General features: G+C 39.1%; 1 protein-coding gene across 3 annotated transcripts in view; it reads left to right on the top strand.

Annotated features, from left to right (window-relative positions):
• Positions 1 to 1,410: 1,410 nt before the first annotated feature.
• LPIN2 (lipin 2) overlaps positions 1,411 to 21,799 on the top strand; it is a 43,048-nt gene continuing 22,659 nt past the window's right edge. The window contains exons 1-4 of one of the 3 annotated variants that reach the window (XM_064442929.1): positions 1,714 to 1,786; positions 5,410 to 5,486; positions 15,070 to 15,270; positions 18,336 to 18,431. In XM_064442929.1, coding sequence (XP_064298999.1) covers positions 15,079 to 15,270; positions 18,336 to 18,431 — 288 coding nt within the window. In that variant the 5' untranslated portion in view covers positions 1,714 to 1,786; positions 5,410 to 5,486; positions 15,070 to 15,078. Of the gene's footprint in view, positions 1,787 to 5,409; positions 5,487 to 9,024; positions 9,335 to 15,069; positions 15,271 to 18,335; positions 18,432 to 21,799 lie in introns of those variants that run through there. The other 2 variants (XM_064442928.1, XM_064442927.1) reach the window with 2 other exon arrangements.

Below are 21,799 nucleotides of genomic sequence, written 5' to 3'. Positions count from 1 at the left end.
GAAGGGTGGAAAATTGCTCCATTACTCTGTGCTGCACCCATTTATCCCCGAGTCCTGGAAAGAGTTCCAAAATTGACTCAGAATTTCTGACATGACAATAACATGATCAAAACAGGAAGGTGTGAAATCTGACTTTTCTTTCTTTTTACATATGTATAACATAGCACCCCTACCCATGTAATTCTGTGTTTGTGCCTTCTTCCATGAACCGCTTTCTTTAAAAATGCAGCCTGCATGTTATGCAGGGATAGATTTGTTTTTGTTCAGTTCCATGCTCAAAGGGATTTAAATATATTATTTGCAAATAAGCAAACTTGCTGACTATAATCTTTTAGGCAGGAGGTGCAGATGAATAAACAGATCTTATCTCATTGTAGGACTTGCACAAAAGATTATCAAGGAACCTTTCAGAGATACATGGACTATCACAGTAAACTTCGTCTACACACTATTTTGCATGCTACCATGTCTTTTCATCAGTTGCATTGCATGCTCTGTTAACTAGTCTGATTTCATACGTGACAATAATATAAAGCCTATGTGAGAGCCCAAAATGGCTCTAACACCAAGTGGGGTAAAGCCAGGTTTTAGCAAAACTCTTGTCAACAGGTTGGCAGATGAAAAAGTAATTGGTAGACAAATAGAAGTACAGTAAAACGAATAAGTAAAATTGATAAAACAATTCACATTCGTGAAACCCAAACTGTACTTCCAATTATGTTACCTCTTTTCCCTTTTTTATATTTTAAGTTGTTTGGGGTGGGAATATTGTCCTGTTTTAGTACGTATGATGCCTCAATATCATCCTGGGCCTCTGGGCAGCAGCGTGACTCAAGTGAAGAGTAACACGTAATGAAGCCGACTTCAGCGGCGCGAATCACAAAAGCAATGGGCAATGAAGCCGCTGACCTGAAATACATACCCAGCCTGCTGGACACGTTTTGATTTTGCAATTCTACACCTTTATTTAGAAAAAAAAACCAAAACCCCCAATTATTTTCCAGCCTCCTCTGGGCAGACTGATAAATTTCAAAACGATGCAGTGACAAACGTATAAGGCGCCGAACACCCCGAACGCCGAGTTTCTTAAGAAACGTCCCCGTCAGGAGGCGTCAGGGGCGAGACCCAGCTCCGACGGCGGCTATAAACAGCTACAGCAAGCGCTCTGCCGCCGGTCACCCCCGCCCCGCGCCCGAGGAGCCGGGGGGACCCCGGTCACGGCGGAGGGTGGCCGCGCTGCGTCATGCGAGCCGTGACGCCTCTGCGCTTGCGGCAGCAACGCGGCGCCGGCCCGCGGCCTCGCGACGCCCCCTGAGAGGCTCCGCGGCGCCGCGGAAGGGGAGGAGGAGGAGGGCGGGTGAAGACGGCAGGCCGGCCCGGGGGAGGCGACTGCCTCAGCCAGGCCGCCGTCACCACAGTCGCTGCTCCTCCGTCCCCCTGGGCTGCCGGCGGTTACGGCATCGCCACCACCACCGCCCGCCGGCCCGGCTCGGCCCGGCGCACGCGCGTCTTTCCCCCCCTCCCCAACGCCCCAAGGTCAGGTGGCGCCTGGGGCGAGGCGTGACCGCGCCTCTGAAGCGGCGCGCTCCCGGCGCCGGCGCGCTCCCGCGGGCGGGCGAGGACGTGCGCGCGCCCCCGCGCTGCACCAAGCGCCGCCGCTTGGCGCAGTTGGCGGCGCAGCCGGAGCGCGGCTTTTCCCTGCTCTCCTCTCCCGCCTCGCTTCCCCCCTCCATTCATCCGCCCGTCCCTCCGCGGCTGGCGCCGGCCCCGCCGGGCCTCGCTCCGGGTAAGCGAGAAGGGGCGGCCGCCGCCCCACCGGGTCGGCGTGGTGTGGGTTTGGGGGGGGGGGAGGGAGATGTCTGCCTGTTGGGGGGGGGGGGGGCGCCGAGCGATCCCGGAGGGCGGTGGGTGGCGGAGGGCCTCACTCCCCTCCCCGAGGAGGGCTCCGAGCAGCGACCGTTGAGCCCCTCCCTTAACCGTCGTTGGGAAGCGGGGCCGCCCTGCCCGCCCGCCCGGCGCTGGTCCCAGCCGCGGTCCCAGCCGCTGCCCCGGCTTCCCCCGCAGCCCAGGCCGGCGGCAGCCCGGCTGCCCCGCCGTGCGGGGACGGGGGGACGGGGGAGCCTCCCCTCCCGCCTCCCGGCGGCCAGGTGTGCCGGGCGGATCGGGGCCGCGACCCTGCCCGCCCCGCTGGCCAGCCCCGGGCGCTGCCCTCCAGCCCTGCCGGGCCGCGCACCGTTTTGAAACGTCGGTTCGGTTCGCTGGCCCTGCGGCGCGTGGCTGTTGCCAATCGCGATGCGTACCTGGCCGCCCCGGCCCCTTCCGCTGCGCGGACGTACAAATTCCTTCAACTCGGGCTGTTAACTTGCGTGCCTGCGGGGCACTTCTCCTTTGTGTTTTCTGTTTATCCCTGCTGGTGTAGGGACCATGAAGTGTTTGCTAATCGCTGCGAGTAACACTGTCTGCGTTTTTTTTGTGTATGTGTTTGAGTTTTTGCCAAGTTCACGTCTAAACTCATTTGTGTGAACTGCGTTTTTCCTCTCCTTAAGTGGCTACTGACTCCATGTCAGTGCCTTTTTTTTTTTTTTTTTTAATAAAGCAAGACAATATGCTGTTTATACGTGTGCATTTCCATCCAGCAAAACGATGTCATAAATATACCTGTGTTTTGGCTGCACTTAGTTTGTGCACATGGCCTGGTTATTCTTTTTTCCAAACAAAGTTCCGTTGCTATTACGAGGAATAATTTGTTAGCCCCATCCCATAGAGGCATATGGTGTTATTTAGGATACCGTGGGAGGAGAAGATGATAGATAGACAATCCTACAGAACTCGGGTTGTTTGTTTTGTTTGTTTGGAGTTTCTTTTTGTTTGGTTTTGGTTTTTTTATACTTCATAATAGCATTTCTCAGGACAGTTTTGAATACTGAGGTCTTAATATTTGCAAAATACATTGAAAGAGGAAAAAAGTGTACATACATAGGTTTTATACACATTTCAGAATGTACAGACATTCATTAGCCAGAATGAAAAATCATAAGTCACATATATGCCTTCACTTTGTGCTACTAGAAGTGTGGGCCTGTCAGTTATTCAGTAGACACCTAACCATTTTTTGGGTGCATTACGAGGCACCTATCTCTGACCAGGGCCATCAGTTGTGCCTTCTCTCCTAGCCCCTGCTATTGTTTCTTTGCATCCCAGAACATACAGGAAGGTAAACAACTTCATCAGCTCCTATAAAGATCAAGGAAGATCTCTTTACTTGAGCAAAGGGAATGATTGTGAGGTGCTCTGTAAAAACATAGTAATATTATACAGTAGAATATTAAACTAAAAGTTTCTAAATGGACTCAGGGTGCCAGGAACTTTGAATGAAGTGCTGTATTATCTGGTGTTAATTACAGTAGGAATAACTAGATAGTGGTGAAAAGCTTTCATAAGCAAATATAATATTAATTTTTAAGCTCATAGCATAACTTTTCAGTTAAGCACAACAAAATGTTCGGGTCTTTTAATGGCATGTAAAAGAGGTGGTGTTTGAACTTGTCTTATTCTCAGTACTTAACATTTTGGTTTGTGACAAAATTAAGTTTAGTTCTTTGTTATTATTTACTTGGAACACACATATGTAAAATGTTCCAGTTTCGCGGTGCAGAGGACTCTTTGTCCTTTCTCCCTGCTTCCAGCACTTCTTTCCACTAGTGTAAAGCCATGATCAGTTATGGGGAAATATAAACTGCACTTGACACCTCCTTATGTGTCTTAAGGGCCAGAATACCCATCTTTGCATTGCATGCTCTATGGCTTGGTCTCTGCCCCAGAGAATTAGCAATCTAGATCAGATAAAGCTGAAAGGATTTTGTTCAAAGACACATGGGAACCTCTGTCAAAGCCAGAGGTTAAATTAGCTGCATTTATTTATCTCTTCCGGGAAGATGCTCACATGGTTAATACTCCAGATCACAATTTTCTTCTTTTCCAGTCTTTTGTACCTTAATTGCAAGATCTTCACCATCTGTGATCGTAGAATATCCGTGCTGAATTAGAATGCAACTTTTTTTTTAGATAGCTTTGGCTTATATGTAAAATAACTTCTAATCATTGTTTATGTCATGAATTGCAAATACTTTGTATATAACTGTCTGAAAAGGGATGAAAGGACACCTTCTGGTGTGAGATTCAGTGCTGCATGTTACATATATCCACAGTGAAAAAGCTTTCAGGCTTATACAAAACAGTGGGTGATATGTTTATGATCAAATTCAGGTCTTGAGTGTATCCATTAGATGAGAACATAATGTAGTAGCATACTGTACCCCAATGATTTTTGCATCTGGCAGTGCTGATCAGGAGTATTTTCTTTATGAACCCTTGATCTCATTGAAGTCACGTTTTAAGGTTCTACAGCAACGCAAAGATGTCATCTCTTGTAAATATCTCACTGTTACATAGGTAAGCAGATATATTTTAAAATTGTAAATAAAATTATCCACTTCAAGCATAGTAAAAATGTTGCTGCTTTTGCAAAGAGTGTTTCACTTAAAAACTAGTTTTTATTCTGCCTAGATGCTATCTTATCTTGATTGTAACAAACGCTTTAGTATGTAGTAGCCTTGGTGCTTACATTTCAGTTTGTGTAGGCAGGCTGATAACTTTGCCAAAATAAAAATAAATCTCACTTGGCTGACAACAGAACTTAGTTTGTGATGTGAAGTGAAATACAGTGATTAAAAAAAATTTCTTAGTGGTGACTTAAAACTGTTCATTCTCTAAATGAAAAGTGTGCATCTTAACATAAACAAATCTCTGAGGCTGCTTTACCGGTTTGTTGTGTCCCGTATAGATGGTGGAGGCATGCTATTGTGTGCTAGGGGTGAGCAGGTCTATCCTTCAGACAGATGTGATCTCTGTGTTCATTAAAACTCAATAATGCAAGTCGATTGGGTTTGGTGGATGAGTAAGCATATGCTCCTTTACTCAGCTATATCTAATATTCCCCTTCCCAAGATCTCATGCTATGAATACCTCTGTGCGGAAATTCTGTAAGACTAGCATTTTAACCCATTTTTCTAATAAAATAGCCAAGTCTTACATACAGATTAAATTTATGGATCTTCTATTTTGGTACATACTCATCAGTTCAACAACATGGAGAGTCTAGCAAGTAAAAAGGTTTTTTGTTTACATACACCATATTTAGAACTTTTTGGATATTCCATGTATGTATTTCTCAGAAAAAGTACATTTCTGTTCTTTCTTGTCAGCCTGAAGATACGCACTAGTCTCAGATCTTATATCCATTTATCCATTCTGAGGGTAACCAAAATATTCACCACTAATAGATCAGGATGCATTTCATGCTTAAATATGTGACTGTGTTCTTTTGCTGTGACTTTTAAATCCTGGAAGGTTGTAAGAAAATATAAATATACCTGAAGCAGATCGGTGCCTGGAAAGAAACCTTTTTAAATGGAGAAAGTAGAAAGGTAAGGGATTGCTCCTTTGGGAAATGATTAGTGCATTCTAGAAACATACAGGAAATGCTTCATCTGCTTTCTCTCATCTCATGTAAAAATGAGATAGAATTCCTATTCAGAAACTTTGGTTTCTGTGGTGTGTGTCTAGAAATAAGTTCAACCAAGGACGATGTGGCTGTAGAAGAGTCTATGCTGCCAGAAATAGATATGTCAAGCGTGGCAGGCACTTGTCTGGGATATGGCCATGCAGATTCCAAAGGGGTGCACTCTTGGATTAGCCAGTTACTCCGTTTCAGTACCTTGAAAGAAGTTAAGGTCTTCACATAGATAAGAACTTTTTGTGCGCATGAAACCTAAATTTTTGATTAAACTGATCATTTTAACAGTAAAACTCGCTTTATGTGCTCTAAAGTCTGCTTCTCACTGAAGTTCCTCTGTAAACAGGGAAAGAAAGGTAACTTAAAAAAATGCTCAAATTCATACAAGGGAAGATGATGTAAATACCAGAATCAGATGATTCATAGTAGATCATACAGATGTGTTGACATGTTGCAAAAGGGCCAAGTCCAAATAAACTGCGGATTTGCTTTCTTGCTATCTTTTTTTTATTGTTGTGTTGGAGATAAAAAAATACATAAGCTGCACTGAAAAATATTCTAATTTGAATGTCTCTTGACTCCACATGACAGGAGATCTTGAAGGCATTGAATTTACCATCTTGCATTTTTGATGGAAAACTAGACATTGGATTTTATTAATTTTTAACCACCAGTTTGGTGGGCAATGCATTGTTTTTGTATCGCTGCTCTTTCTCTAACATCTGTTACCTGCTTGTATTCTTCTACCATGCTATTATTACTTGTGATAGAATTTTTTCATTATTTTTATTTTTTTACACACCCGGGAATTGCAGGTAAAGAAGGTAACACTCACTGCCTTTTAGTCTTTTTCAGAATTTTTGAACATAACTTGGTTTTTAGTTGCACGTAACTTTGCTAAAGTAGAAAATTTCATTCCAAGTTATATATTGGCCACCTTCAGCCTTTATATGGAAAGTTTTAGTAAGGATATTCATCTTTTTTATAAGAAGTGAAACTTGATGGTATGTTTCCACTCTACTAGAGGAAAAACTCTAGCTATTTTCTCTTAGAAAAATTATCCTGTCTCTTTCAGAAGGGATCTGAGGCAGATGGTCTTCATTCAGTATGTCTTCTGTTATTCGTGTCTAAATTTAGTTTTATTTTGGCAAAGTTATTAGCCTTTGAGTTAGGTTTAAAAGTCCGCATTGAGAATGGATAGACTTTTGCAGTTAAAAACAGAGATGCTGTATTGAATGTATTTTACCACTAGCTGTAATGAGCAGAGTTCTATTTGTAGTTCCAGTAAACAGATGTTTCAGATCAGGGCTAGTATCAAGAACTTGGGCACAGGAAAGTGTTTTCAGTCCCAGCCTCTTTTTCATAATCTCTATAGGAGAATTGGGAACTCTTCTAATTTGTTTGCATCCAAAACACAAAGTGTAAAAAGTGCATGAAAATAAAGTGTGGTGGAATTTAAGAATCTGAGTTGAAGCTTGGGGAGGAAGGACCTTTTCCAGTGTCAGGATAGGGTGCAAGACGGTGGTGTGTAAGTCTTAGTTGATAGTAAAATGATTTGGGGCAGGATGGGGTGAAGGAGACATATGGTACATGAACAAAGGTTGTCCCATACTTGCTGTATCTATTAGGATATGTTAATCAGAGAAGGATTTGCTGAATTCATTCATGTTAGGATATTTATCCTGATCTCTGAGTGAATTGTGATAGTGTACTGATAGAAGCTCGTGTCTATAGGAATACTGCTTCTGTCCTTCCAGAACTTAGAATGACACGTACTGGTTAAAGCTGGGGAAATATCCTGTGTTCTGGCCACTCTTGTTCTACAGTTCCCTAGTACTTAAACTTATTGAAAGGGAATTATATTTTTTTTACCTTATTAATATTGAGAAGTAAAAGACAAGGAGACTTAGTAAATGTGCAAACCTGTTACCTGTCTAAATCTTGCCTTACTGCAGTGACTGCAATTTTATCTGTATTCTAGAAAGGCTGTCTTCTAAAACACTTTCAGAAGCTGTGAAGAAAATAATGTCAATCTGAAATACTGAACAATACTGAAATAGAATAGGTATAACAGAAAATTGTACAAAAAACCCCATACAGCTAAGTCAAAAGTGTTTGAAAAGAAGCACTGTCTCACAAAGCTGGCTTCCATTCTGCTCATAACTGTGGTTTTTTTACCATGTTTTAATGGAACAGACATGATAAAGGAATGATGAACAAGCAGAGGAAAATTGAGTGTGTCTAGTAATTCTTAATATCATATGAAAACAGTTGTCACATCTGCTAACAAAACCAGTAATTTTTCCTGCAAAGAGCCACATTAAATACGAATTTACTCAGTGTATAGAAAAGGGCCCAGAGATGGTAGCAGGTTATTGCAACCTTACCACAGATGTCACAATCCCAACACTCAATTTAGGAGTGTTTCATCAAGACTGATTTAGTTTTGGCCTTCAGCAGAGTTCATGAATTATTTTGGAAACCTGCAAGCCGTTTGGTTGTATTCAGTAATGTGATTCATTGTCCCTGCATCAGACCCTAATGCATAAATTTAGGAAACTTAGAGGAGGATAGAGAGAAGATGGTAATAAGATCCTAGATTATTTCTTAGCTTGTAATTTAAGTAGTAGTCCTCTACAGTCTTCTGTAGTGGGGTGGGTTTAAGGTAATGAGAATGTGTCTGTGTTGAGGGAATATGAATGGCCCTCAGAGAATGTCTCTCCCATTCAGGGTAGAATTGTTTCCTCACACTTCTACACTTCCTCAGTTATTTCACCTGTCTGTGATGCTTTTTAGAGAAGTAATGACATTTCAAAGTTTCTCAGATCATAAATTCTTATTTTCAGTCATGGAGCTAGGTATACAGTAAGCTCGTATGTATTGTCCACACACCCAATTTACGCTGCTTTAACAATCCAGTTTAATGAAAGTAGGAAAATTTCCACAGGAAAATATGTTTATTTTGGTGTGTGTTGTTTTTGTACGGTTCTGTATAAACTTGACACCCAGACAATTGTCTCTTTACTATTACAATGCAATTTCAAAAAGGGGGGGAAATAGCCCACAAACACCAGACCCTAAAATGTCATCAAATTCGCCCTACGAAACATGACTAGCCCAGTGAAGCCATCAGCGGAGGGAGCAGGGACGTGGAGTGGCAGCAGGCATTCTTGAATTAGGTGTGCAGCAGGCTGAACTAGGACTTTGAATGCTGCTACAGGTGGTAGAGTTGCAACAGTGGGCAAAAAGTCTCCAAGTGAGCTAACGTAGACTTTGCTTGAGAATCATTAACTAAATCGCAGTTTCTTTTCGTGGGAGCGTCGGCCAAAGTCATGTGACCTGATGTGAAACAAGATCATTACCTATCAGTGCAAACATATGGCAAAGTCTGCCTGTGTTATTACTTATCTCAGAGCACAAGGGGGCTGGGACATTTCAGGCAAAGCCTATTGGTGAGGGAGTTTCTGTGTAAGCTTTCATAAAGAAGCGCTTCCTTTTTAATCATAATACTGCGTGGGAAGGTATACCAAACATTTTTCTCTAAGAAACCAGAAGATTTACCTAATTCTTTTGCTTCTGTGGAAAGAGAAGAAATGCTGATACAACATTCAGTTATGGCTGTAAGCTTTGCATTTGCCTGTGCTGTGGAAAGTTAGTTTCTTGTTTTCTGAGATGCATTTCTCGGGAAAGGATGATTTTCAAGATGACTTCAATAGAAGTGTTGTTGCTGCCCATGAAAAGGTTCCTTCAGGAATCTTGGTGAGTTTGACAGATTTGTTGCTAAGTATGGGTATATAATTTCCTATAGCATATATAAAAATTGACTGTCTGTATTTTAACTAGTATGTAGAAGACTTTCATTAGACATTCAGCAGACTGACTTTGTTTCCCATTCTGTTCCGTAAGTGCTTTGTGCAGTAGTAGGAGCAATCCTAAAACCCAATTAAAATCTTTACTTAGGAGCAAAGATGTTTGTTTGCTTGTTTTTGCCAAGTAGACCTAATGCTACAGTGGTCCTGTTTCCCATGGCCATTTCCTCCCCACCCCAGTCTTTTCAGGGTGCAAAATAGAACCTAGTAAAACACTAGCTAAAGATTTTGTCTGATTAAGGAAAAGCTGCCGCCTCAAATATATATACATGCAAATATAGACAAGATGAGATAAATTGAGGGAAACCATTGCTATGCATGTTTTTATTTTGTTTTTCTGTCTAATGTCTTGAAACAAATGCAACTTCTTTACTGTTTACATCATGTGGCATTAGACTATCTTTTAATCCTCTAAATGTATCTCAAAATAAACGGGATGTATAAATATCTGCTCTCTTGTGAGCTAAGATCTACATTTAAGTAACTTTTTTTACAGTGATAGTTAAAATTCATGGCCTCTAAAGCTGTATATCTCTAGAACAATCTGATAGCTTGCCTTTGAGTAAGTAACTTGCACTTACTTTTTTCTGGTGTTGAACTGGGCATTTGTAGTGTTCATGTTCATATGGCTGCACCTGCATAAAAGGTGGTAGCTTTAAGAACACAAAAACCTCAGTTTACCTCTACTAAAGCAGTACTCCAAATGCACAGAAGACACAAATTTGTGGACAGACTTTTGATTATATCTTGCACTTGTATAGGGATATTACTGGATAACATTAAAAAAAATTGTTCAAGAAAATACATTAATTTTGTAGCAGCCAAAATAACATCTTCGTTAATGGTACATAGGTATAATTCCTATCCACAAAACCTCCATTCAAGTTATGGTAATGTAAGCACTTCCTGGTGATGAGTTTTGAAAATTTGGCTGCCATGTGGGGTATGTTAGATACTTAATCCAAGCTGTAGTACTGGTTTAATCATTATTTCTGAGAGCCATTCTAATCCCCATTGCCGTAATGTGAGACAGTCAACCAGCCTATGTGGGGTTAATTTTAGTTTAACTGATTTGAGTATTTTATAGATGGAGGCACAAGATTTGATTTTTAGTTCTTCCAAAGTACTTTTTTCTTATTTTGTAGTTACTTTTATGCTCTCGTTCCCCCAAAAAAAGGAAAAGAGAGAAAAAAAGCAGTTTCAGTTTCTGCTTTTTGCAGTGTAATGGCTTCTTGCCAGAAAAAAAATCTTTTTTAATGATAACAGGACAGACAGATCCTTTCCCCCATTCCAGTTATGGTTGCACTTAGCTTAGTAGTATTGATATAGTCAACTATAAGAACTTTTGCAAACTAGGTAGTATTGCATAAACATGTAAAAATCAATATCTCTGGAGGCTCAAAAGTCACAAAAATTGTTTTTCTTCTGTAAGACCTTAGGTATTGATAGCCTTTTATTTTGCTATCCTGGAAGAGTAAGTAGCAGTGAGCTACATGAGCTTTAGCTTTTATGCAGAGTTTGGAATTTGACTGCATCAAGTAATGTATATACCCTGGATATCAAAATAAATAAAACTTAAAAGCTAACCAGCGGTGTGAAATATTGCTGCATTGCCCTTTCTTAGCTTGTCTTGTCCATCAGACTTCTGTCTTGAATTAAAAAAATTGTCATGCTTTTCAAGTTCTTATAGCAGGTGACGAAAGCGTACTGCTCTCTGCTTTTCTCTGCTTTCAGGACAATGACATTTAACAAATGTTTACTAAGCATGAAACAGCGAGTGTTATCAATGAAATACTTTGTCTTACTGGTTATTCTGTGATCAGGCTATTTCTATTGCATTTGCAAGAATTAGGACAGTAACATTTTACACTGTTCCTCTCTATAGTCAGATGCAGTGACTGATCACCACAAGTTTTCCAACAATATACAATAAAACTTGAAGCAAACACCCCCCATCCCCAAAATTTTAAAATATCCTGGGGTTCTATTGAGATTTGAGGTAAATTAAACATGCAGTGTTTCTCAGTTATGTAGTGACACTTTATTTCTATTTGATTTTTTTATTGGCAACAGTTTGAACCTTCTTAAATAACATGTTTATGTTACAAAGTGAACCATTATGTTAAAAGCTGAACTACAACCTGATAAGCAATCATACGTGTTAGTTTCTGATCTACAATTTTGTTTACTGACAATGCACAAAACAATGTTTGTGTTAAGAATTGGATCATAAAAAGCTTATTTCCTTCTAAACATTGGTTTTAATACTCAGTAGGTTCAAAAGTTCGTAACTTTCACACCTAATGTTACTCTGTTAATGTAAGTTCATAAAAGTGGCTGTGCTGTGAGCTACAGAAATGTAACTGAGGTCTGTGAAAGAACTTTTGCTACAGGAAAGCAAGAATGTATGTAAAATAGGTGAATGCTTCAGTCTTGAGGTTTTTTTGTGGTTAGACAAGGTCAGTTAGCATGTATGTGAAGAAAACTAGACTATTTATCAACTGAACTCAATTCTTAGCAGTTGCTGTGAAATTCTGATCTTTTAAACAGTTGCTACTTAAATGATAGAATTCTGTGCTGATGTTCACTTCTCAAGTGAAGAATTCATTCTGAAATTAAATATATGGAATGGAGGCCCTACTAAAGACTTTTTATTCCTGATTGTGCCAAACATTTATTTTAACAGTCTCCTTGTGACATGAAATCAACTTTTCTTTGTAAGCCAATACCATAGGCTCCTCTTGGAGTGTTGGCCAAGACAGCCATGAATGATAATGACTATGCGTTAGAGACTTTTTTCTAAGATGCCTGTCATTGTAGGGGAAGGCTAATTGCTTAAACAGTAAAGCAGAGATATCGCTACCTTTCTGTGTTGGATTACAGTTCCATGAGATGCAGCAAATATCTCACTTGTCAAAAGGAAGATGTTCAGTCTCCTGCCCCATCCCTTTTTTTTTTCTTGCTCTCTGGTGCTGCTGTGTGCCTAAAGACTCTGGTGTTTGTCATGTTCTTTGTGAGCTAATCGAGCTTACTAACGCACTGAAAACAAACAATGACAACAACAAAAAAGTGGGTCGACTTCTGCCAGCTACGTTATGAGCTAAAATCAGCTTGTTAAGAGGGTCAGATGAGGAAAGGTTGAAGTGACACCTCCCCTTTTTAGCAAGAGCTATTATTTCATTAGCAAGCAGTCAATTTTATAGTTGTACATGAAAATACTTAGGAAGATGAATTTTATTAATCGCTAATGTTGATAGGTAGTCCATTCTGCTAATCTCATTAGTCATTCAATGACACTCTGTTCTTTTTGTCTTCATCAACCATAGTGTACAAAAACTATGGGAGAAAATTCTATAGCATGTTACCTAGCATAGTAATCATGTAGATAATTTCAAAACAGTTTTAAATCTGTATTGGAAAACCCCTGTCTTCCTTTTTAAGTCTTGTGGAGAGGAAGCAATTTTTTTTCAAAACTCTAGATATGATTAGGTAATATGTTAGGCTTGAGAAGCCTGAGACGGAGAAAAGCACTTCCGTAGCTGCTCTAAGTCTGTGAAAGTAGCTTTAGATTTCCTGCATATTTACAATTATATTGGTACTGTTAGGTGCTACAAAAGTAGCTTCCTTTGGAATGAATGCAATATACCCTGAATTACTGTAAGGAAGACTTTGAAGGCTCAGAACAGAAATAATTGATTTCATTAGGTAATGAAAGCAGTAGCAGGAGGAAGAACTCTTGTTCTGCAATATAATATTGTTTAGAGGCGTTAAGAAAAATCCCCAACCTTGCTCAGAGGCTGATAAAAATAGATTAGCAAGTAGACAAAAGAATCCACTGTAGACTTTTTTGTAGAAATATTATCCCAAAATAGAATTTTTACAATTTAAGTCCCATTATGTGTTCGCTGGTGTGTGTTTTGTTTGTTTGCAGTTGCTCTTTTTTTCTCCCAGATGATACCCTTAACTTCAGAGGTATGCAGTTGCTTGGATATATTTGAAACAGCTTGTAGCAGTCTTGGGTGGGAGGCATGAGATGGCAGAATGAGGAAGGGTTGCACTTAGGTTTCCATTAGAACACCTCCATGGTTTTCCCTCCTTTCTATTAAAGCTCAGATGTTCTGAGAAATCTTTGGTCTTAATTTCTTATTGCAGTCATAGTTCACATTGTATTCTTAGCCTGAAAGACTTTGTCATTTAAAATTAATTCACCTAAGTATTAGTAATGGACTAGATGGAATGTTCAAAAAGTGATTCTATGTGTTCTTCATTTATCTTTGACTATAGCATAATCTTCTTATTGTGTGCATCTTCCTTTCCTTGTATTCTGTCCTAAAGTCCCCACTCTCATCTAGTAAGATTCCTTCACCAAGACTACATATTGCTCTTTATCAATTTTCTGATGTCAGGAGTACGAACAACCACAAAAAAACTGTAAAAGATTTGTTTTCTTTTGACTGAAACTTTGTGAAACCTGTGGAAGGTAGTTAATGGGCAAGATAACTCTTGATACTGAAAATAATATTGCTTGAGTGTGTAAGCTTGGTTAAGACTTACTTTTCAAATATGAAAATGTAGTATTTGGAATCTAGTGCTAATTCTTTAGGTATCATTTCTGTGGAAATTATGTTAGCTGGTAAGTCATCTGCTTCTCATGGATGAGAAGTGTGTTCAGCACAAGGTCATGTTGCTAGGTTCACTGTTTTCGCAGAGCAAACTTCGATTCAGCAGCCATTTTAAACATAGGTACCTACAAGCGTCATTAATGGGTTAAGGGAAGTATACATTGTAACTATAGATGATACTTATTGTAGTTTTATTTAGTCAAATGTTGGTGGGAGAGTCTTGGTAACTTTGAGTACCTGGCATCAGCTGCCACAGGTGGAAGTCTTGCTTATCTCAATTTTAACTCCTGTAGGTGGACGGCAGTGCTTTTCAGGAAAGGTTTTTACAAGCTCATGATTTTTATGTTGGAAGAGGTTTTAGTACTTGTTTCATGGCAAATAAATTCACTGGTGGTGTGCTTTCCTTACGTGGGAAGAAAACAGGATTTTTTTCCATATTTTTCTCCATACTCATTCTCAAACTCCTGTGTCTCACGTTAGATCTTCTGATAATTTCTTTAAGGTGACTCAGCCATTTTTAAAATGTAGAGCTGTAAAGGAAGAGTTACCTGTAATACACTCTACATAACTCATTCTGACTTAAGATTTTTTTTTTCTTTCATCCGTATGTACAGTTACCTCTGTTTTCAGCAGAGGATCAATTGTATTAAGTAGGCAGTCTTAAAAGAATGAATTTGTACTTTTAGCTTATCTGAGTAATCATACTTAAATCTAGGCTTTGGGGTTTAAAAAGTACATGCTTCAAAATTTACTTTAAAATTTAAATAATCATAGATTCAAGCTGATAAGTGATAAAGAATAGGTTTTATAACTCTGGAGGCTCTTAGTAATGTAAGAATTGGTTCAAAATTCTGTTGACACTTGAAGGCCTTTGTGTAAAGCTTGTTACAATAATCAGTAATTAATAAATGACACTGTACATCTATTTAGATGTTTTGAAAAAATTGATTTTAAAAGTCTTTTGATGTTTTTAAAATTTATTCGCTTTTTTCTTCTCCCTTAGTCTCAGACTATGAACTACGTAGGACAACTTGCAGGGCAAGTCCTGGTTACTGTGAAGGAGCTGTACAAAGGCATTAATCAGGCAACCCTTTCAGGATGCATTGATGTCATTGTGGTCCGGCAACAAGATGGTACATACCAGTGTTCTCCTTTTCATGTCCGATTTGGGAAGCTTGGTGTATTGCGCTCCAAAGAAAAAGTGGTAAGTTCAGAAAGTGGGACAACCCAAAGTTTTGAATACCAGTGCATACTTTTTCTCCCCTCTTCCTTCCTTCCCCAGTTGCCCCGCGTACCCAGTTAGCAGGCTGATTCACTACAGAGCAGCTTCTCACATAGGCTGTACAGAGTGATAGTTCTGGAATGCAGAACAGAAGTTCCTGTGGTAATCTAAGACTCTACAAAAAAACACTGTGGAAGAAAAGCTTTCACAGCTCTTGCGCTATGCAAAAAAGAATAATACGAACTATAGACTTCACAGCCTTAAAACATTTACATGGCCATTTATTTAAGTATGCTGGGAAGGAAATGCTTAATGCCATTGAACTGATTACTGAAGTTGCACGCAACTAGTTTTGGAATGTCTGGAGGCCAAATAGGTCACCAGTCCTTATGACATGCTCTATCATAAATATTACTCCTAATCAGCTCTGCACAAGGCTGATTTGCAGTAGAATATTCAGTTATTAATACCCACAAGCAAATAAAACCTGGGACTGAAGCTGCATTCCTGTGTGGGTGTATTTGAAAGTGAACCTGGTATAATTCCTTGTCCAGCCAGTATCAGACTGTGGTGCTACCCGAGCAGATTGTCCTGCTTCCATAAGCTTTAATAATTGTGCCTAGGGAGTGAGTTGGGTTGGGTTGAAAATTTGACAGAAAAATTGACCTATTGTGGGAGGACTTTACATTACACAGTACTCCCTACTGACAGTATGACAGTATTGCCTGTGGGTGTGCTACCAAAGGATGGATTGATTTAAACAGATCGTAAAACCTCAGGATTATATGCTGCTTTTCTAAGAAGTGAAAGGACACTGCAGGAAACTACCCCTATCTCTGTGTTGGTTGTAAAAGGAGAATAAAGGGCAGCTAAAAGAGTGGTTACGTTAGGGCATTAAAGTTGTACGTTTATCGCAGTAACGCAGGCTAGCAGCAGTTTTCTACTCTCATTTTTTGTTTTGATTTCCCATTTGCTAGTGTTTTTCTTAATGAGCACGGACAAAAGTTGATTTTCCTTAATTATGCAACAGATTACATCCGTTTCTCGGCAAGGTACAAGAGAGGTGGTATAGCTGTACTTTTTTCTAATGTCTAAGCAAGTGACGTACACTTAACACAGGAGTGACCTTAAACCTGAGCTTGCTAAATGTCTTTAACTACAGTTCTGAGAAGCTGAACCAAATCTGAGAGGGTTTCAGCTTCAATAACTCTAAAAAGCTGTTGATTAGTAGAAACATCTACTCTGGGTACCTGCTGTACGAGGCTGTCAGCATAGTTCTTGGCTTTTGCTTGAGTGGATGGCTGCTACTTCTTGCTCCCTTAATCCTTGGAGTTGCCATTCTACATTTGAGTGTTCTCTCAATAGTCAATTGAATGTTTATTACTGTGTTGTATACGCATTTTTTTTTTTCTCTGGCATGTTATGAGGCTACCATCAATTGGTAGTCTCAAGAAGTATGGGAACACAAAATAAGCCTATCTGTGCTTCAACTCTATACTTAAGATATATACTGAAGTCTCCAGAAACCAGCGTGGGGTATAGATACTAAAATTAGGGATGTTTGTCTGTCTAAATCAACGTAAGAAAAGGTTGGGGGGAAAAAAACAAACAAACAACCCACGAAGGGAAATTTTTCTTTCTTGGAAACTCATGTTACTGAATTGGAAATTCAGGAAAATATTTTAATAATAAACTATGTTCAGTAGTGAAATAAATATGCTTTTCAGGACAAAATAATTCAGTTCTTGTGGGGGAAAAAGAAAAGAAAAAGAAAAACTTATCTTAAGGACTTGGATATAGTCTCCATGCATGTTTGGTTCTACCTGTAATTTATCATCTCCTGTGATTGGGCTTCCTTGGCTAAGGATTTTATTCTCATAAATGGGTGAATACCACTGTAGTGGTAGGCTTTTTTTTTCTTGGCACTCCTTATGCTAATCTTAAATATGAGTGTTCATATCACAATACTAGCTATATGGCTTGAGCTGTAGTTTTTTCTTTTTTTATTGGCAGGAAACTAGAATTTGAGTAATGTACATATTGGATATCTCATAGCAGTTACAGTATTTAACTTGGTCTCCTTTTGATGAAAGTGTCTAAACTATATATAACTTGAAATGCCACTGACATTTTCTGCAGTAAGCCAAGTCTGTTGTGTTTCTATCTGACATAGATTAAATTAGTTTTAATTAGCTAGGCTAAATGCAGATGTACAGGCACCATTAGATAAGCAGATTTACTGAAAAATAAGGTAAATTTATCTGAATGTTGAACACATTTTGTTTGGAAAAATTTTGAATGGAACTTAACTGGATGCCCAAGAGCTCAAAAGAGGAGGGGAGTAAAAAAGTTGTATCTTGGTTTTAGAAAGACATTTGGTTTTTTCTTTCATTCATGTGGGGAAGGGTAATCTCTCCCTCCTGTGCAATGGAATCTTAAAGTACCTTTTTTAAAAAGTACTTAATAAAAACATTCTTCCTCTGAGGAAAGCACCACGGTTGCAGAAGGGTTGTGGTACTATGTCATATCCCCATAAACTCAGAAGCAGTTAAATCTGAAACAATGTAAACCAAGTTGCAGAAATAACTGTGGCAAACCTTTAACCCTGTGAAACAAAGCCTGCCTCCAGGAGGCTTCCAGTTTGTTGTCTTGAACTTCTGGTGTTTGGGACTCAGAGTCATACCAGTTCAGGTTGAGCTTTAAACATATGAACATGAACAATCTCAATCATTCTTGCAGGAAATAAAGACTAGATCAGTGATTATTATTTATGTTTCTAGTTCTCCAAATTTGTTGAACAAGATTCAGTCTTCAAATGTTTTTTATTTTTTTCCAATTTTTCTTGTAGGTGTTAAGCTCTCTGCTAGGAGCATGATGAATTTTGCAGGTTAACAAAATAAAGACTTATAACAGACTTCTTTGAAAAAGCAGAGGGAGGAGAGAGATACGTTGTTATACAATGGAACAAAGTTTACTCTCAGATAAGTGGGCCTTGAGGTGCTTTCCCCTATGATGAGTTCTTAACATTAAATTGTCTCTTTCCGCAGATTGATATAGAAATTAATGGCGATGCTGTTGATCTTCATATGAAACTGGGTGACAATGGAGAAGCTTTCTTTGTACAAGAAACTGAGGAAGAAAATGTAAGGGTTTTGTGCTTTGTGATGGCTACAATGCAGTATTAACGGAGTAATGTGTTAAAAATGCTTAATATAGTGTTGTCGATACTGTAACTTTTATGAAAGCTAGATTTTCTGTGACTGCATCTTAACATCACTTTCATATGCGGCCAAGATGCTTGGTGCTTTGTGCAGTTCTGCTACCAGTGATAATAAAGTAACTAGTTCTTTTTTATTAGGGCATTATTTGAAAGGTTTGAATTTTTTTTTAACTTGTTGACTGCAGTTATACAGGTTGTAATGCCTTAGAATAATTTTTGCCTTAAGTTCTTACAGCTTGTGCTACTGACCTCTGTACTAATAAAAGTTGCCTATCTTGGCATCTTTTTAATTTTTCATATAATTTTAGCACAATTTTTCACACTTATCTATGATGAAACTTTCACCAGTTAACAGTAACTCCTTAGACTTGAGAATTCTTCTTGTATTATAATACAGTAATTAATTTCCCAAGAACCAATTGTAGCTGGAAGCTAATGAGCCTCTGAAAAACAAGAATAATGGTTCATTTTTAGACTGATTTCCTAAGGATGTGGGACCTATATAATAACAATATTTGTCAGTTCTGAGCTTTGGTTTTGATTGCTTTTGAATCTGTTGACATTTTTCAGCAAGTCAGAAGGAAAGACGTTCTAAATACAGAGTTCCAAAAGGTTGAATGAAAATCATAGTTTAGAGGAGAGAGAAGAAAAAATTTTGTCTCATTGAAGTAAAAGATGAAGTGTTACTTTCCTGTTATTAGGAACCAGAGTCTTTCAAGGAAATGAGCTTGATCCTCTCTTTAGTTTAGGGCCCTCCTTGTTTACTGTGAGGGATCAGAGGAATCTTTCCTTTTGAAAGGGGTTAAATATAATTTAAAGTGGAAGGAGAAAATGAGCATTAAGACGCTAAATGATAACTTGGGGTAGGGATTCATAACATTTAAGAGAAAGGAAGGCTGGTTTGTGATTTAGCATATCCATGATTAAAATCAAAACTAAAAGCAGGTTTTTGTGTATAGATGTAGGCTGCGTCAGCCATTGGTGGGAACTGCTCAGTCTTAAGACTTTCAGAAAGTAAGGGTGATAACCACTACCTTTGTCCTCAGTACAATGTTTTAAAGGAGCTATTGCACTTGCTGAGTAATTTTAATTTATAACAAGAGTGCCTTATCTGTGTATAATGTGTTCAGGAAAGCTAGTAGTTCATGCCAAAACTATAGATTGAGTTAGCTACAAAGCAGAGGACTGAGTTGGTTTTAGTGCTCTTAGACCTTTTTTTGTTTCCCTCAGTATTTCTGCTACTGATCAACATGTCTTTGTGGTCACCTCTTGAAGCTATACTTAAGGTATAAACAATAAAGCTCTTACTGAGTTCTCGATGGATTCAGAAAGGTTGTTTCAAGTGGTCAGACTTTGCTGTTGTCACATCTTGACATTCAGAAGTAACACCACATGTCTCAATCCATGTAAAACAGGACTATTATAATGTAACTTTCAGGCATTATTTAGCCAGTCTTCTTTTAACTCTTCCTCTTGGGTTGTTGTGTGTTTTGTGTTGTGGGTTTTTTTTTTTTTTTATTTTGTCTTGTTACTTTGGATTATTTATCACTAATTGTATAGAAAATTAACTCTATTTAGGTGCTGTGGTTTTATTTTGAGGTTTTTCACAACGAAAAATCTGTATATAATTAGTGCTGTTGAAGGCTGTATTTTTTCTCCTTCCTTCATGTCTCTCTACTTTACAACCAGTGGAACAAAACTTGGTCTGTAACTCTTAATGGAAAAATTGAATTTCATATTAAATAATAGCAATGCAGACTTTGAACACATCAAAAGTACTATCAGTGCTCTGGCTATTTCTGATCACAGTGTAGTTCCTGACTAATCTTCTGCATAAGAGCCCTGTAAAATATCAGGCATCTTATAATTAGTTCTATTCTTACCATGAAATTGAGCTCTGTAACTTTTTATCATTCTCCTCGCTATGAAAATTTCATGCTCTTCTACTTTTGTTCTACTTTGTCCCTTCACAGTGTGTTTCTTTCAGTCTAGGTGTCAATATCTTTAAGTTTCTTGTTATGATTCAAATAAACCCCAGGCAGTCCATTCATAAAGCTTTTCCTTCATTTGAATTGTTCCTTCAAAGGGGAGTGGGTTGTAATTAATTGAGGGTTGTTTGGTTGGTTGGTTTTAACGTGAGTAAACTATAGTTGAGTTTTTCTTTTTGAAAGATACTTTGCATAAATAGTGTGTGACATGGATGACAAGACTGAATGTACCTTCACCAGTTTTGTGGGTAACGCTGAACTGGGAGGAGAGGTAGGCAGGCCAGAAAAAGAGCCACACATGGAGCCAACTTGGCAGGCTGGGAGACTGGAGCAACAAGATTCATGTGAGGTTTAACCAAGATACATGTGAAGTCTTGCATCTGGGTAGGAAGAATCCCACACAGCAGTACAGGCTGTGGTCTGACTGGATGAAGTGCATTTCTGCTGTAAAGGCCAGCAGTGTGCCCTGGCAGCAGTGAAGGCTGCATCAGCTGGAGTACAGCCAGCAGATGGAGGGATGTGGGATTGTCCCACTGAGCCTAGTACATGTCAGGCCAAACCTGGAACACAGTTCTGGTCGTCTCAGTTCAGAAGGGACATGGAAAATTGGAGGGCATCCACTGGAGAGCCACCAAGATGATCAGAGGGTTGGAAAAGTTAAAACAGGAAGAAAGGTTACTGGAATTAGCTGCATTCAGCCTAGGGAAGAGAAGGCTCAGTGGGATCTAACCACAGTCTTGCAATACCTACAAGTAGTTACATAGCAGACAGGCACTCTTTTCACCAGGATGCCTGGTGATACCACAAGGGAGAAATTCCATCTGGATATAAGAAAAATCCTTCACTAGAAGAACAATTTCACATGGGAATAGGTTGCCTAGAGAAGTGGTAGACTCTCCCTCACTAGATACACTCAACCTTTGGTTTGACAAGGCCTTGGGTAACCTAAGCCAAGGCCCTATTTCCAGCAAAAGATTGGACCAGATGATCTCCAGATGTCCCTTCCAACCTACACCTTTCTATGAATCTGTTTCAAAAGAAATAGACAGCAGTGGATTTAATTAGCCTATTTTTATGAATACATTTACTAAGCATGGATGGAACTGGTATGCTCAAAGGCAGATAATTTAAAAAACATTCCACTGACTGGGTCATTGTTTTGCTAGCAAAATCAGTTGTTTATGTCTGAAACTGTAAGAATACATTTATTTTTCTGAACTTTTTGTAGTTCTTCCAGTGAACTTGGTTTAGGCTGTTGTATGGTGTTGTGTCTAAATATAGATGCAGGCATTAACCTGTAGTT

Source organism: Phalacrocorax carbo, chromosome 2 (assembly GCF_963921805.1).
Source record: "Phalacrocorax carbo chromosome 2, bPhaCar2.1, whole genome shotgun sequence".
In the NCBI taxonomy this organism is placed as follows: Eukaryota; Metazoa; Chordata; class Aves; order Suliformes; family Phalacrocoracidae; genus Phalacrocorax; species Phalacrocorax carbo.
The sequence above is the reverse complement of the archived record's forward strand: the minus strand, read 5'-3'. Positions and strand labels throughout refer to the sequence as shown.